At 38.9% G+C, this 17,704-nt stretch overlaps 1 protein-coding gene across 3 annotated transcripts in view; it reads left to right on the top strand.

Moving 5' to 3' along the window:
* PPP2R5E (protein phosphatase 2, regulatory subunit B', epsilon isoform) overlaps positions 1-17,704 on the top strand; it is a 222,240-nt gene that overhangs the window by 186,274 nt on the left and 18,262 nt on the right. For all 3 annotated transcript variants that reach the window (XM_006891792.1, XM_006891794.1, XM_006891793.1), the window contains exons 6-11: positions 9,940-10,070; positions 10,195-10,254; positions 11,151-11,259; positions 12,752-12,805; positions 12,931-12,981; positions 15,090-15,209. In XM_006891792.1, coding sequence (XP_006891854.1) covers positions 9,940-10,070; positions 10,195-10,254; positions 11,151-11,259; positions 12,752-12,805; positions 12,931-12,981; positions 15,090-15,209 — 525 coding nt within the window. The remainder of the gene's footprint in view (positions 1-9,939; positions 10,071-10,194; positions 10,255-11,150; positions 11,260-12,751; positions 12,806-12,930; positions 12,982-15,089; positions 15,210-17,704) is intronic.

Here is a 17,704-nt window from a genome sequence, read left to right as displayed (position 1 = left end):
TCTCTCTCTCTCTCTCTCTCTCTCTCTCTCTCTCTCTCTCTTTCTTTCTTTCTTTCTTTCTTCTTTATCATATTATCTTCATCTCATGTTTGCTGATCTTAATTTTCCAATTTAAACAAGTAATATCATTAATATTACATGTAAACAAAATACTGCTAAAGATCATTAAAAAGTGGCTAGAACAGTACATAGATAGGGAAATGCCAGAAGTTCAACAAGGCTGTGACACCAGGAATATCATTGTTGATGGATACTGGCTGGACGTAAAGTATACCAGAAGATTGGCTTATTTTTTTGACTGGACAAAGGCATTTGACTATGTGGATCATAGCAAGTGATGGTTAACATTGGAAAGAATGGGAATCTGAGAGCATTTACTCATACTCATGCAAAACCTATACCTAGATCAGGAGGCTGTTGTGTGAACAGAGCAAAGGAACAGTTCATGGTTTAAAATTAAGGGAGCTTACCAGGGTTATATTTTATCTCCATATTTAGTCAATTTCTATGCTGAGGAAAATATTTCAGAAGATAGACTCTGGAAAAAAGGAATGTGGCATCAGGATTGGATGGGCGACTCATCAGTAAACCTGTGTTATGCAGATGACATAACTTTGCTTGCTGAAAGTGAGGAGGACTTGAAGCACTTGTTACAGAAGATCAAAGAATACAGCCTTCAATATGGATTACATCTCCATGTAAAAAAAACAAACCCCAACAGAGTTTCTTATCATGGGACCAAGAGGCAACATCATGGTAGATGGAAAAAAGACTGAAACTGTCAATAACTTTATCTTACTTGGATTCACAATCAACACTCTTGATACCAGCAGTCAGGAAATAAGGAGATTTATTGCACTGGAAAAGTCTACAGTTAGGGACCTCTCCAAATTATTGAGGAATAATGATGTCAGTTTGAGGAATAAGGTATGTGTGATTCAGGCTGTAGACTCTGATGGCTTGGGATGCATCTGAGAACTGGACAGTGAATAAGTTTGACAGAGAAATTGAAGCCTTTGAGCTGCCATGGACTGCCAAAAGAAGAAACAAATATGTCTTGCAGATCATACAGCCAGATTGCTCTTTGGAGGCAGAGATGATGAGATTTTGCCTCACATCCTTTGGGCATTTTGCTAGGAGGGGCTTTGGAGGTTCATTGGAGAGAGACAAGATGGCTTGGGAAGGTGGAGGGTCGACAAAGGAGAGGAAGACCCTGGCCCAGGTGAATTGACACAGTGACTGCTGCAGTGGGCTCTAGTGTGTCAAGAAATGTGAAGATGGCACAGGAAAAGTTAGGATTCAGATCTGTTGTTCGTAGGGTCATTGTGGGTCATATTCAACATGACATTACCTAACAACAATAATTTTCCAGTCTTTCTGCTGAAATTTTTATTTCTATTTTTAGTTTGCTTGGCTCTGCAGTCAACACTCTTGGCACCAGCAGTCAGGAAATTGAAAGATGTATGCGATGGGAAAGTCTGCTGCTAGGGACCTCTCCAAAGAGCAGTGGTGTCACTCTGGAGACTAAGGTGTGCCTGATCCAGGCCATGGTTTTTGCAATCACTTGTTATACATCAGAGTTGGACAGTGACTAGGGAGGATAGAAAGGGAATTGATGCCTTTGAGCTGTGGTGTTGGAGAAGAGTGTTGAATATACCATGGACTGCTAAGAAAATAAACAAGTTCATCCTGGAGAGTGTAAAATCAGGCTGCTCCTTGGAGGCAAAGATTCTGAAACTTTGTGTGTCATACTTTGGACATGTTGTAAGGAGGAACCAGTCCTTGGAGAAGGACATCATGCTTGAGAGGATGGAGGGACATCTCAGGAGAGGAAGACCCTCCATGAGGTGGATTGATTCAGTGACTGGGGTATTGGGGGTGGGTATGTCGGAGATAGTGATATTGGAACAGGATAGAAGAGGGTTTAGGGCTGTTGTACATAGGGTCGCTATGAGTTGCAGGTGACTTAACAGCACATAACAACAGTAACATTATTTTTACTTTACTATTTTTATCTTTATTTCCTCCTGAATACTAACCTGTAATAACTTTCTGGTTTTATTTACTACCTTCAGTGTATTTATCTTTGAGGATGTTAGAGGTCTTGCTTCTCTAGGTCGTTTTTTTTTTTTTTACTTTCTTGCATTGCTCATATACTTCTTTTGAATTTCTCATTATTCTTCTGTTCTCTTCTGTGTTAAGATGCTTGGTAACCCTTAACTTTATATTCCTGTTTAAATGTTGTCACCAAGATGCAATTAAAATATATATATGTGTGTGTGTGTGTGGGTGTGCACGCGCACCCTGCCTCCCACCCCCGTGCATCTGTTGTGTGTGTAGGTGCGCGCGCGCACCCCGCATCCCACCCCTGTACATTTGTTTTGTGTGTGTGACATTTGGCAACTGGTGTGTTTTACAATTGGCTAATGGAGTGGGATTCTTGCCATTTTACTTGAAAATCCTTAAATGATAATTGTCTATAGATCTTTCCTCTTGAGGCTATCAGTTTCCCAAAAAAAGGGACCTTTAAATCTACCTCATCCAGAATTAGGAGTTCAGGAAAAGATCCTGGCCCAGCTCTCACTTTTTACTACACAGACCGAGAGGGGCCCCCGGTGATGTGTAGACCACAGTATGTTGCACTGCTGACCAAAAGACCAAGCATCCCTGGCAGTTGGAATCCACCAGTGACTCCTCAGAAGGAAAATGGAACAGTCTCCACTTGCTAAGATTTACAACTGCAGAAACCCCATGGAGGATCTTGTAAGTTAGGTCAGACACAATGGCAGCGAGTTTTTCTATTCATTCTTTTCAAGAAATACTTTACTTAGCTGTGCATGCAGTCACTGAGATTAGAGACTTGCTCATTCATTCTCTCCAGGTTGTAACTATCAGTCAGTATACTGCACATGACAGGGATTGAGGTGCTCAGGGGAAGTTTGGTCTTGTCACGTCTACTGATTTTCAGCCAGTCCTCCTGTTTTAGCTTCTTCTCATATTCTTGTCATCATAGATAACTACTGCCTTCAACTCTTAAGCCCTTTAGTGATTATCTATTATCAGCTGGCTTGTTTTTGGTTGGGTTTCCTCCTTGTTGGCAGATGGAAGAACACTTAGCATTGTGGAACAAGAGGCAGCCCAAGCTGTGTATCTTTGTTATGCACTTGCCACCTCTGAAAAATGTGCAAATATAGCTGATTTTCTCTCCAGTTATCTCTCAAAAAAAAAGATTTCTTTACTTTTATTCTAGGAAGATTTTCAAGAAGGGGGAGTTTCAGTCCTCCAGCTCTATCTAGAAGGTCCCCACTGTCTTTTTCATTTTGCTGTTCTTTCAGATTTATGACAAGGTTCAAAAAAGTATTCTTTGGCTAAAACACTAAGAGGTTCATCCTGGTTTGTTAGCTGCAAGAAAACACTAAGAGGTTCATCCTGGTTTGTTAGCTGCAAGAAGACTGGTTTCTGTAAACCAGAGTCAGCATGTTGACAGGTCTGGCTTTGCTCTCTAATCACCTTGGAAACGTTCCAGCTTCTTTTCCTTGACAATAAACTGCCTGTTAATACTGTAGAGGGCACAGTCCACCTCGGTATTTGTACATGCTGCTTTATGTTTCTGTTACTCAACTTGCCATTTTAATGAGATATCTTGGGCTTGTTTTCATTTCATTATGTTCATACTTGTATCTTTGTTTGTAACTTATATTTTTGCTTTTATTATCAGAGGAATCAAATCTTCTCATTCTGTTGTTGGTTGACATTTTGATAGTCTCTAATCTTTTTCGCTATCCCAAATGAAACTATAGTGGATATTCTTCTACGTGCATGTTTATATGCTTTAAGAAGATACTTAAATAAGACAAAACTACTTTATGGTGTAAGAAGCTATTCTCATTACCTTTTTTTTTTAAAGAAAAAAATTGGTAGGGTGTGTTTGATAATGTGTATGTAACTAAATACACATGTATTATTTTGTTTTGAAATTTGAGCCAACCCTCCCTTTTTTTAGGCCCATGTATTATTATACTTCCTTTTTTTCCCTTTTCTTTTTCAGAAAGCCAAAAATAGGCCTTGTACCTCATAAGTAAAGTCGTTTATATGCTATGATTCATCCCCCTTGCCCCATAGAACATGATGTATTTAATAACCGTGGCTTTGTAAATGACTATAGTTAGGTTCCTGGCAATGCATTGAAAGCCTAATGAAAACATTAGTTAAATAATTTTTGTTTAATTATTATGTTTTCATTACATTCTTTTAGGGTTAACAATGCTTAAGCATGGTTGATTCAAGTTCTGCTGACATTTCGACCCCTCAAATCTTTTCTTAAGTTCACTGCAAATTACTCATTAAACGCTTTTGAAACAGTTAAAACTGGAAAAGAGATTTAAAAATAGAACTCCAAAGGTCAGCTGCTCTGTTAACAAGGAATGAGATGAGTGGGTTACAGAGTTGGTGTCCTTTTGAACATGTGGTAGGCAAGAATTCCCGATCCCATATGCCATATGCCTCTCTTTCCTCGGGAGAATGGTTTCCTGTGAAATGCATTGCTGACTTCCTCATTACCTCTCTTAATGGGACAAAAGTTTGTTCACGAGTGTAAAATCCCAGCAACAGGGACCATCCCTGGCACATGGAAAAGCCTCAGTCCATACTTAGCAGATTTCTAAATGGGCAGAGAGATGGCAGGTATGTGAATTACATCTTCAATTCAGACTGGTGGGCTGGTGAAGGCTCAGTATATTGAATGTGCCTTGAACACTCTCCCCTCACCTTGTACCTGGATGATTCCAAATTTCCATTTCCTCTGAAGCGTTCCCCATCACCTCCCACTTTTCTCAAACAGCATAGATACACATGCTATATGTTTACACAGTATCCTAAAGCATTTAACACACCATTTATTGACCTATGTCCTCTGTTTTGCTAGGCTCTGTGAAAACAGAGATTGTGTCTGTTTTGCTTGTGTTTCTGGCACTTTGCCTGGTAGTACTTGGCCCTTAGTAAAACCAAACTCGTTGTTGAATTGGTTTTGTAGTGACCCTGTAGGACAGAGTAGGACAGCCCCACAGTATTCCCAAGACTCTAATCTTTATGCTCTCCAAATACAAGATGCTTTTCAGAAAGAAGTTTACTTTTGCTTTTTAGATTGTGCAATGGCAGGGATCATAATAAATGATGAATAATGTTGTGAAGAAGGGACTTAATTGTACTCACTCAGAACTGAGAACTTAGAATAAGTCTTTTGAAGAGAACAAAGGGCTGCTTCTTGGTTTAAAATCAGGAATGGTATGTGTCAGGGTTGTGTCTGTCACCATACTTATTCATTCTATACCATCAGCAAATCTGAGAAGCTGGACTACATGGTATGAAGAAGAACATGGCATCAAGATTATTCGTTAAAGAATAAGATAGACCTGACCCAAGCGGTGGTATTTTCATTTATTCCTAAGACTGAAGAATAATAGATAACTTTGAATTGCGGTTTTTACGAAATAGTGACTATGTCTTGGCTGCCAAAGAACCAACAAAATTGCCTTGGGAAAGTGCTGCCAGTGTGTTTTTTAGAAGCGAGGATTATGACACGTTGTTGCACATACTTTGGGGGGAATGACATTGTGCTTGGTAGAGTGTCCTTTAAAGAAAGGAAGTCTCTCAATGAGATAATCAACAAACCTAACTTTATTGAAGGCAACTGTCACATCTCCGTCCCACAAAGTGTATTCACATCTCTGAGTGTTCATTTAGCAGTTGGCCATTTAAATCATTGTCCTGCTAGGGCTCCTCATGGTCCTTAATCGAGAGTCAATAACTGTTTGCTTGAACTGTTTTTTTTAATCATTGAATGAAGGAATGAGCAGTATTTTGTGGTGAGAAAAATTACATTTTGTCTCACTATTTTTGAAGAGAATCTTGTTTGTGCCTCATGCAGTTATTCTAGTCATTTTTTCCTCTTGGAGTGTGAGTGGGTGGAGCATGGTACATAATTATGGCTCTTGTGTAAACAAAACCACAAGACAAAAGCAGATACTTCATTTGATACTGCCTACGTGGAGTTACTCTTCTGCTGCCAGTTTCAATTGCATATCTTACTCACCTGAAGTCAGACTTTTGTATGTCTTCAACATTTGTATAAGTTAGGTGGTCTGCTTTTAGTCATATACTACTTAAATGTTTTTGGAATGCTTTGCTACAGAGACATCAGGACTTTGAGTTTTACTTTCTTGCGAATATGAGAAACAGTAAAATCCAGGCTCGCCTTCAAGTTTTTCTTCAGCCACAAGTCCCTGTCAATTGTAATTTTTTAAAAGTAATTGAGATATTAAACCATAAGATTCACTGCATTCAACCTTTTATAATACATGCACACAGTTATGTAGCTGTCACTAATATGTCATTTCAGAACATTTTCACCATGTCCAAAGAAATCTGAATATCCGTTAATAATCATTCCCCTATTCTACTTCCATCTCTATGTATTTCTCTATTGAGGATGATTAGATTTCTTGACATTTCTTGTAAATGGAAGCATAATATGCGCCTTTTCTGTGCCTGGCTTTTTTCATAGAATATTTGAACACTTAATTCATGTTACAGCATAAAGAATATTTTGCTCTTCTTTAGGACCACATAATATTCCATTGCATCATAATTTGTTTATCCATTCATCAGTTGGTGGACATTTCATGCAGTTATCACTATTTTTGGCTGTTATGAATAATGCCACTATTGGAACCTCTGTGAACAGATACTTGTATGGGGGACAATTGCACAGTAATCATCTCCTCCGTGCCATTTACTGCCTCTGAAAACCCACTACAGGGTCAACTGTGAGTCACTTGCGACTCGGTGATACAAAACATCGTATCAGTAGCATAAGATCTCTGGTGGTGTGGACCTTTCACTTAGCAGCCTGAAACGTAACTTACTGTGCAAGCAGAGTTCATTTTATAAATAGTAAGCACATGAAAATGTGTTCAATAGGACGACTTGTTGACAGATGCTGTCAAGTTGACTTGACCAAAACTCTGTCTTATTCAGTGCTATCCTCAGTCTCTGCCACGTGACACACTAAAGCCCATCATTGCTGTCACTATTGTTGTTGTTGAATATTGTCGAGTTGAATAGACCCATAGCTGATGCTCTCACAGGTTTTCAGAGGCAGTAAAATCACATGGAAAGAGAATGTCCATCCTCCTATGGAACAAATGGTGGATTTGAACCACATGTCTTTGGAATTGCAGCACTGCTTCTTACTATTAGCCCACCAGAGCTCCCCAGTAAAAATCACAATGCAATACTTCTTACATTCACAGAGGTGACTATAGCAAAAAGAAGAAAAATAACAAGTGTTGGCAAGAATGTGGAGAAATAAGAACCTTATCCATTTACCCATTTCTGTGGAAGAAAGTTGGATGGTCTCTTCCCAGTCACTTTACTGCCTCTGAAAAACCACTGGAAGATCAGCTATGGGGCAGTTCCAACCCAGTGATACACAACAACGCTGTTACTGTTAATGTGCTGTCAGGTCAGAATCACTCACAGCTGACCCTCATGTGGGTTTCGCAGGTAGTAAATCCCACGGGAGTGTGCTGTCCATCTTGCTCCCTATGGTAATGTAAAATGTGCAGTCACTTTGGAAAATAGTCTGGAAGCTCCTCAACACTTAAAGTTACCCTTTCTTCTTGTTAAAATGTTCCCACTTGGAAGCCCAGTGGAAGCTCATAATGAGTTAGAATTGACTTGATAGTAGTAGATTTGGTTTTGATTTGTTGTTTGTATATTTTCTTTGGAGACATTGCTGTTCAAATCCTCTATCCATAGGTTTTTATTATTGTGGTGTAGAATTCTTCAGGGAGCTCTGATGATGTAGTCCATCGGCGTTGCATGGCTAACCCAAAGACTTTGTCTGACAGTTCAAGGTTACCTACCAGTGGCTCTTCTTTACCAGGGCAAACTTCTCTCATGTGGTTTACAGGTTCAGAAACCCCTTGAAAGGATGCTGTCACTGTCATTGCTTGATGCCAATAGGAAACAAAGAGTTCTTTATATATTCTTGATAGAAGTTCCTTATGAGGTTGTAAATATTTCTTTTCTTATTTCATGTGATATCTTTTCATGTTTTTTTTAATTATTAATTTCAATGAAAATTTATAGAGACTTTGGATTTCCATTCATTCATTGTTGCACTTTTCTCCCCGCCCAACCCTTCCCTCTAGTACACTACCCTCTTGGAAAAGTAAAAGAAAAATTCTTTCATTGTTTTACAATCCCTCCCCTGGGTCCACTCCACCATGTAGCCTTCGCTCTAGACACCTGTCATGACAAAAATAGCCAATCACATATCCCTTTCAAACAGTTTTCTCCCTCGTCTGTCTCAATGCAGTATATATTATATAACCCATCTTTTGCGGTCTCCCCCCCAACTCCGATGTCAGACCTGCTTTAGAACAGTGGCACCATGCAGTATTTGTCCTTTTGTGACTGAGATACTTCACTCAGCATAATGTCCTCCAAGGTCACCCATTTTGAGTTATATTGCATGAGTTCCTTGTTTTTCAATGCAGCATTATACTCCGTTGTGTGAATATACTAGAGCTTCTCTATTCATTCGTTTGTTGATAGGCACTTAGGTTGTTTCCAACTCTTTTTGACATTCATTAAAAATCAATTGACCATAAATGTGGAAGATTATGGGGCTTTTTTCCTTGTTATAATGTCTATCCTTTTTTTTTTAAATGTATGTACTGTCAAGTCTAATCTGACACATACAGGAGGAGATTGCCCCTCCTTCTGCAGCAGAGCATCTGGTGGATTCGAACTGTGCACCTCTGGGATTGCAGCACAGCTTCATGCCACTAGGCCACCAGAGCTCGCCAATGTCTATTCTTTTTCTCTCTCTCTGTCTGTCTCACACACACACACACACACACACACACACACACACGTATTATATACATATAATCTGTTTATCGGTCTTTATGCCAATACTACACTGCCTTGATTTAGCTTTATAGAATTCCATATAATCCTTTGGATTTCCATAGAATTTTAGGATCTGTTCTGTGCCTTTTCCATTTTCATATTAATTTTAGGGTCAGTTTGCTAGTTTCCGGGGGGGGGGGGGGTAGAGATGATTGGAATTCTTTATAGTTCTTGAATATGTAGTTTTGCTGTCACTTAGCCTAAGATGTTGGCTGTTACATCTTTTGGGTGAGTTACATGGGCTCTTGTCATTCACGTGATCTTACTGGGACATGTTACCGACTTTGTATTATAGATCTCTTCAGAACGTATAACATACTACACAAAAATCGTAAATCTTCAGCTTGATAAACTTGTAAAAGATGAGCACACCTCTGTAACAAGAACCTATCTCCAGAGATGGGGCATTGTCTCTATCATTGGGAACTTTTTGATGTTTGTTTTGGTTTAGATTGCTTCATTTTTCTGGATATACTCAGAGTGACAAACACTTTTTCTTAACTGTATGTTTGGTCAAAAATGTGGCAGAGTTGAGATCATGAGCATATATTGCTTGGATTTAAATCCATTTCCACCACTGATTGTGCTGTGAGACCATGGCAAGTTGCCTACCCTCTCTGGACTTGTTTTCTTATCTGCGAAAAAAGTATGAACCATACGTAGAGAGGATTAATGTTAATTGCTTCACTTGTGCCTGATAGTCACAGTTGACTCTGTCATCTGTGGTGGTCATTAGTGATATTACTGCGTGTCTCTTGTCTTGAACATAAACCTTGAGGGGAGACCTTGTCTAACTTTCTTATCATTGTATTCCCAGAGACTGATATTGTTTCTGGCATGGAATAGATAGAAAATACATTCTGGAGCAAGCCAGGGGATCATGTTAAATAATGAATTACAGAATTCTCAAGTATCTTCTCGAAACCACTTCTGACTAGAACTGTCTTTTATTTACTCCAGCTTTTGGAACTATTTGACAGTGAAGACCCTCGGGAACGAGACTATTTAAAAACAGTCTTACACAGAATTTACGGCAAGTTTCTTGGTCTTAGAGCATTTATCCGAAAACAGATTAACAATATTTTTCTAAGGTAAGTAGAGGGTGAGGAGAGAGAGCGAAAGAGAGGAAAAGTTACTGTGTTTATAGAAATTATTAGATAAATAAGAAATTTGAACTTAATATAATTGTCTTTATATCTTTATTTTTTTTAATAGGTTTGTTTATGAAACAGAACACTTCAATGGTGTAGCTGAACTGTTGGAAATATTAGGAAGGTAAGCACATTTTTAGCTAATTGCTAATCACAGGTGAATATCATTCTGAAAATTAGGTTCAGGGGCACAGTGAAAAGGCTGACCTAGAATTCTTGCTGTATGTACATTTGGTTTTCTCATTTGTGCTTAGCATGTTTCCCATCTGTCTTTATAAGCCTGCTGCCCCATTCCCAGAGTCCCTAATTGTTCAGCAATTAGACATTGTTGTTTCACAGGAATGATTGAGAGGTACCAGTTCATTCATTCATCACTGTAGAGCTGATCCATTTGATGCTGGTCAGCCACTTCCTACCAGACACCTCATTTGCCTTAATCTCTAGACGACTACCTGTCTTTTTTTTTTCCTCTGCATTATCTGTAGGAAGCCAAGTTTACATTACATTTGAAAGGATTGATATTTTCTGAGAACTGCAACCTAGAGTAATAAAATTAATAGACGGAGAGTGTAGCTTTCTACATTTAAGAGAGGCTAAGTGATTGCTTTGTCTTTCTTCCTAATAGGAGGAGACAAAGAAGGTAAAGACATGCACGTTTTCTCCTAGTTTTGGTTTTAGCAGAAATTTCAGGAATAGAAAGGAAATGAAGTCTAGAGATGGAAAGAATCTTATTTAAAGAGAAAGAGAGTAAGATATGCAGTTATTTGTGGGAAAATGAAGACATAAAAGGCTTTGGATACCAAAGGTTTTAGGAACTAAAAGCACAGTGTCTTTGCTGGGTGGTCCTGAGCAGATTTTCTTTCTTTGAAGTGACTAAGAAACCTTGAATGCTTTGGGGAGGTTTGAAATTGTTATTGACCAGTATAAACTGATTAAGATTTAACCAATCTCACAGTGACTGACTCTCAGTTTAGCTTGTTGTGGTAACGTGCTAATTCGTGTCTCTTTTCTTTTTCCTAGTATTATCAATGGCTTTGCTTTACCTCTTAAGGCAGAACACAAACAGTTTCTGGTGAAAGTGTTGATCCCTTTACACACTGTCAGGAGTTTATCACTCTTCCATGCTCAGGTAGAATTTTGTACAACTAATTCTGGAGGCAAATAAAATGTTTTGAAATGCAGGGTTTTTTTAACATTGCCAAATAGTTTCCTTAACTTAAAAACAACAACAACATAAAAACTTATTAAAGCTTTAAGTACTTCATAAGAGAAGTGAAATTGCATACATATCTTTTTCCTGTACATAATGGAATTATGGGGCTGTCTTTAAGGTGGGAGGAGCCTTTGACAAGCCATTTCATTTTATCATTTCCATGTCTTGCCTCAGCTTATACAATTAGATACTGAAAGAGTTAGATACTATGAAGTGTATGTGGGCTTTTCAGACTTAAAGCTTTGGACACATGTAATAACCTTTCAGAATTTTAGTGCCACCCTCAGTCTGAAGTTACCTGTCATTTGCCCTTCTGTCCTTTCTAGGTTATACATAGTGTCTTTTCCACACAAATAAACATTCTCACAAGTAATCAGGCAATATTTGTCTCCCCCCCCTTGCCTTTGTTACCTAAAAAAGCACACCCCACTCTTCTCCCCACTCTTAATTTCCTTGCTAACACTGCCTTGCATGGTGAGCATGCCACTAGGAGGTTAATAAACTGGCACTTTAAACTTTAGTGTTTCCGACCTCTGACTCCCTCCTCCCCTCGAAGGGAATGTTTTGAGTTTGCTTAAAAATATAACACATTTTTCTAAGCAATGTTCCCGTTTAAATGTGAAGTGCCGTGTTTCGAGGAAAATTAGCCCATATGTTTCTAATACAAAACATGATCAAAATGTTTCGCAAGGGTAGGTTTTGGGTCCAGGAATTTTTACAAGCTATTAACAGAGCTTGCCATTTGTATTTGAAACAGAGTATCATGTTTAGGCATCTTTAAAAAGAATTTTTCCCTTCATGAATTAGCTTTCCATGTAGAACTCCTATTACATTCCTCCAGGTTCTTCCTAACTTGGATAGGCACAACTTATGATTTACTTACAAAACTGCTCTTGAGTTTGGGTATGCCATTTCAGGCATTCAGCAAGGTTTTTATTAAGTGCCTACTTCTGTCTAGGACTCTTCTGGAGCCACAACAAACCCCCAGTACTTTCAATATAAGCCAAGAGAGAAAAGAGGCTTGTGGTGGAGTGTGGGAAAGGGGTAGACCTTTTAGAGCCTTCAGCCAGAGATGTAGTTCAGACCACAAGAGAGTTTTCAAACACACTGATACCTCACGTCTGCTTTTCATTAGCCGGAGTCTTCATATTCTAGTACACTCCATGTCTCTCCTTTCTTAAATTCCCCTGGAGCTTTATTAGTGTCAGTCTTTGGCTTGCAAACATAGCTTTTTATTTTGCCTTTTTAAGTGCATTTTATTTTAATGGTAGTTGACAGAAATTGAATGTGAAGTTATTAAAACCAGAGTCTGGCAGCTTTTAAGGAAATTTTAATAATACCTCTTTTGAACCTTTAGCATATAGATTTTATAATTTTGTCTTTTTCTTTTCTCCCCCCTCCCCTTCAGCTGGCATATTGCATAGTACAGTTTCTGGAGAAAGATCCTTCACTCACAGAACCAGTAAGTGTTCTCTCCATACTTTCATAAAACCCCAGAAAGAAAGAATACCTTTCTTGGAAGTATATATGAAAAATGACATGCCACTTATTTTTTATTTCCCTTTTTTTTCCTTCTTTCTATTTTAGGTTATTAGGGGATTAATGAAATTTTGGCCCAAAACATGTAGTCAAAAAGAGGTAAGTGCTTTTTATCAGAGTATTTGTTGCCAGGTTATGAAGGACTTTCCTGAGTGGCAGGCACTGGGCTAAGCATGAATGAAAGTCATTCATCTCATCCAGAGCTCAGGTGGCCTAGTGGAAAGAAGCTGCACTGCAGTCTTCAAGGCACATGGTTCCAATCCACCAGCTGCTGCGTATAAGAAGGATGAGCAGTCTTCTCTTCTGAGATTAATTGCCTCTGAAAATCTGCTGAAGGTTCAGCTGTGATTTCAATCCATCAGCTGTGCCATGGGAGAAAGATGGGTAGTATCTTCCTGTGTGATTAATTGCCTCTGAAATCTGTTGGTTCCAGTTCAGTGGCACACAAAACACAACAAAACAACAGTCGTCATCTAGCTCTGGAAGGCCAGACTTTAAATGCTTTGTTTCACTTCTCCTGAACTTGAGACTTCGAAATTGAGCCTTCCCAAGTCCACTTGGGATAGTTGACTAAGCCAGAATCTGCCTTTCTGATTCCTGGAACTCTTGGGCTCTTAACTGTTATGCTGCTCGGCTCCAGGGAAGCCCAGACAAACATACCTCAAGCCTGATGGTCTTTTCCTAACCTTCCCACGCCACCTGCCCAGTGACTGCCTTCATGAAGAGGTATTGCTGTTTTGAAGGAGAAGCTTCTGTCTTGACCAAACTTCCCCCACAGCCACATAATATAGATGAGATCTTCCTGTGAGTAATCTCAGAATCTAGAACGGGCCTTTAGTTTCAGCTGTTCACAAGTGACCGTGGAGGTCTGTGACATCCTGTCATTTGTACTGTTGCCAAGACCTAAGCAAGCATGTGCTGTGTGAGGTTGTTTTGGGTGAGTGAGTCTCTTAGCTTGGCAGGGAGCCTAGCTGGGCACCAGATCAGCAGCTTCTTTTCTGAAAGGTTAGAAACCATGGTTCTTTGTGGACAGTGACCTAGAAAAAAAAGGTTAGCTATTAATTTTACATTTTAGGAAGATTTAAGGAGAACTTCTGTGTGGCTCTTGACAAATGATGAGATCTACCTACTATATTTTGCTTGTAACAGAAATACTTTTGCATGTCAGCTCAGGTCTCCAAAACGTTACCTGACAGATTTTCAGGAAATCATCTCCTTTCTTACGACCTGCTCGATAAAATTAAACTATGCATTGCTTCCCACATGCATCTAAAGATGTGAAAACTGTTCTTTGTACACTTAGCTTTTTCTATGGTAATTTTTTTTTCCATGACAAAACAGGCGACTAGCTTTTATTTTCCCTTATATTAAAAACAATTAACTATGTTATTGATTTGATTGTCCTTGTGATAGCTATGTTTCCCAAGGCTTTCAATACAGAGGCTGTAAGATTGATTATCTTGTATAATGTGTGTATGTCCAGAGAGAACGGATCAGCCTGCACTAATGGTGTTCACTGGCGCATCCTAGAGGTAGAGGAGCACATGGTCATAGCAGAGGCTGTATGTATTGGAAGGAGGCCAGAGACACAGTGGTCAGAGCACTTGGCCACTAATTAAAAGGTCATTGGTTTGAAATGAGCAGCTCTTCTGTGGCAAAGCTGTGACAGTCTGCTTCCATTGGGCAGTTCCACCCTATTTTATATGCTCACTGGGAGTCAGAATCAGTTTGACCACAATGACTTTGGTTTTGATAAATACTAGATGACTGACTCTGTGTACTTCTGCTCGCTTTTTTTGCTTTTTTGCACTTTTGTGCAGGTTAGACCTGCATTTTTTTTAAGGAAAAACAGCAGAAGGCACATAACTGAAGTGAGAGCAGTCCATAGCCCCAAAGGGAAAGTTCTGTTTTTTTAGTGGGTCCCACTGCTCCATGCAAACAAGTAGTGCTTATTCTGTGTAATAGATGTGGCACATTAAGTATTTATTCCAAATAAATAGAATCCTATTTTTAGTGCTCTAGACAACTTTTATGAAATAATCCTGTTGTGAATTCTTTGTGAAATGAACTATGAAGTCATGTCTGATCTAATTTTATTTTCATTTTATAGTTATAAACTTTTCTTAAAATGGCTCATGTTAATCCACATTGTTCAGATAGGTTTTTAATGAAGCACCTGACATTCTGTATTTTTCATGTATTCACAGGTTATGTTTCTTGGGGAGCTGGAAGAAATATTGGATGTTATTGAACCTTCACAGTTTGTTAAAATTCAAGAACCTTTGTTTAAACAAATTGCCAAGTGTGTATCTAGCCCCCATTTTCAGGTTAGTATTCAACAGCATAAGTCAGAGCAATCTGTAAACACTAAAGTAATGTGGTTAAATTTATTTTGTATTGAAAGAAATATAATGGACACAGATACCTGGGTTTTTTAAATGTGCTTTTTGTTTTTCTGATTGGCTAACAGTATTTGGTAACAATAGTCACCTTGTTGTGAACATCTGCTGCTGAGAAGCCATTCTGATGATGCTTTCTGCTTGTTAGCTGTCCTTCACCATAACCACTCTGAAAAGATTGCATCTTTTACAGATGTGAACCCTGAAGCCCAAAGTGGTAAAACAGCTTGTCTCAGGCTAAATAGCTCTCAGTGCACAAAGTAGAATACCAAATAATATCCCTCAAAAGGATCCTATGCAAGACTTACCCATACATACCCATTTATGAACCTCAAATTTATCCTATCAGACTTTTTCTTTTCAGATCAGAAAACAAGGGTGAGCACTTTGCTCAAGGTCCCACACATACTAGGGAATTGAATCAGACGGAATTTTAACTGTGACTTCTTGCTTAAGCGCATGACCTTCTGTGGCACCACTCTGCCTCCTGGTGGTCACTCAGGAGAACCAGGAAGGAGAACCTGGCCAGCCCTTTGATTGCAACAGTTGTCACAGTGCTGAAGTGACAAGCTGGTTCTGACCTGAAATACTTTAGGTTTTTGTCTTTGACTGTTTTCACCAAAGGCTCAAGTCACAAACCTGGATACTATATATGCCATGCTTATAATCTAAAGAGTTCTTTCAGGCTGGGGATTGTAGCACATACCTCTAACAAGGCCCTTTTGTGTTAGGCTTTCATCTGAACTGTTAGGATCCTGCATAGTGAGAGAAACTGGCCAGTGTTGGCCTTTTCATCTTTGAGCTGACATCATGTCAGTATGTCAGAGTAACATCTAGAAATAATGTAATTTTTTAAAAAAGGATGAGCCCTTTCATTAATTGTTCAGATAATATGATACATGCCTAGATTAGAACTTTAAAATAACAAGACAGTATGTAGATATTTTGCATATTACATAAGGCTCCTGGTGCCCAGACATCTGGCTCGTTTTGTTTATTATTCAGTATTCACCAGGATGTTTGGCATTATGGAAGACAAAGAGCAGGAATCTTTTCAAATAAGCATCATGAGGGAGACTTCCATGATGCCCGGGAGCTTAGAAAAAAGAAGGGAAAGAAGAATTTTAATTACTTGACAGAAATAAAACTGACAAAAAAGGAAAGAATGACAGCAAGGTGGTTCTTGTTTACTTGTTGAAGTGCTTGTTGGTCCATCCAGCAGAATCTGTTAAATACCAGTTCTGTAGTGTGACACCTACCGCATCTTGCCTGAAGTGCATCCTTGAAGTCAGAAGTCGTAAGCTGGAGACACTGACACTGAGAATGACAGTAAATCCCAAGACCATCTTGGCTGTATATACTTATGTCAGACACAGTCATTTTTTACTTTGCATAAGCAATACCACCTCTGAGGGGCTTTGGTGACTTTTCATCTGCTGGTGATTTTTACATATTAAAAAGTAGATGTAAAAATACTTTTTAAGTAATAGCTATACATGTGACTCTTAATCGGCTGAAAGAAAATCTAAGGTTCCTCCTGCTTTACCAGAACCCTCTATGAGCTCTTCAAAAATTCCTCCTTCCAATTACACATCTCACAGCAACCTTATTCCATTCCTTCTTCTCTCCATCTATGTTACTTGCCTCTTGCTGCCTCCTCAGCTATATCTTGGTGTTAATGGTTTCCAATCATATTATCAAAATAGGTTTGTCTGCCCCTTCTATGATTGCCATTACCTGGGATGCCATTCTCTCTTCCTTATCCTTCAAGGCTCAAATTAAATGTCACTTCATCTGTTACATTACTGCTAGCCCACCTCTTCCCTTCCTTAAGTCTGAATTGTTCATTCTGCCCTTTCCCATGGCTCTTTGTCTGTCTGTGTATCTGGTGCAGCATCTGTCTAAGCACATTGGGTAACCTCATAAACACCCTGCCTTTCCCCATTAACATAGTAAATTAAGAGCAGAGACTTGAGAGTGTCCCACTTGCTACCCACGTGACCTTGAACCAATTGCTTAATGTCTTTGAACCTCTGTTTCCTGATTTACAAAAGAAAATTAATGGTACCTAATCTGTTATTTGTGAAGATGTAATAAATAATGTGAGTGAAACACCTTTGCACAGTGTCTCACTCCTAGTAAACATTCTGTCATCATAAATTGTCCTCTCTATACTCTTAAGGGTAGAGCCTAATGCATTCTAGGGTTTTTGTTGAATAGTATAAACAAGAAGGTTCTAATTTCTCATAGATTCTTGGTGGGTGCATTTTATACTGCCAAAAAATAATTTCTTAATCTATGGGAATTAAGTGTTCTGGGATTCCCATTCTTCTCAGAGTCAGCCACAGTTTGTTATGGTCTACACAGTCAAATGCCTTTGCATAGTCAATGAAACACAGATAGACATTCCTCTGGTATTCCCT

This window comes from Elephantulus edwardii, unplaced genomic scaffold (genome assembly GCF_000299155.1).
Source record: "Elephantulus edwardii isolate Elephantulus edwardi_28Jun2011 unplaced genomic scaffold, EleEdw1.0 scaffold00104, whole genome shotgun sequence".
Taxonomy (NCBI): domain Eukaryota; kingdom Metazoa; phylum Chordata; class Mammalia; order Macroscelidea; family Macroscelididae; genus Elephantulus; species Elephantulus edwardii.
Note: the sequence above shows the minus strand (reverse complement) of the source record. Positions and strands in the feature narration are given on the sequence as shown.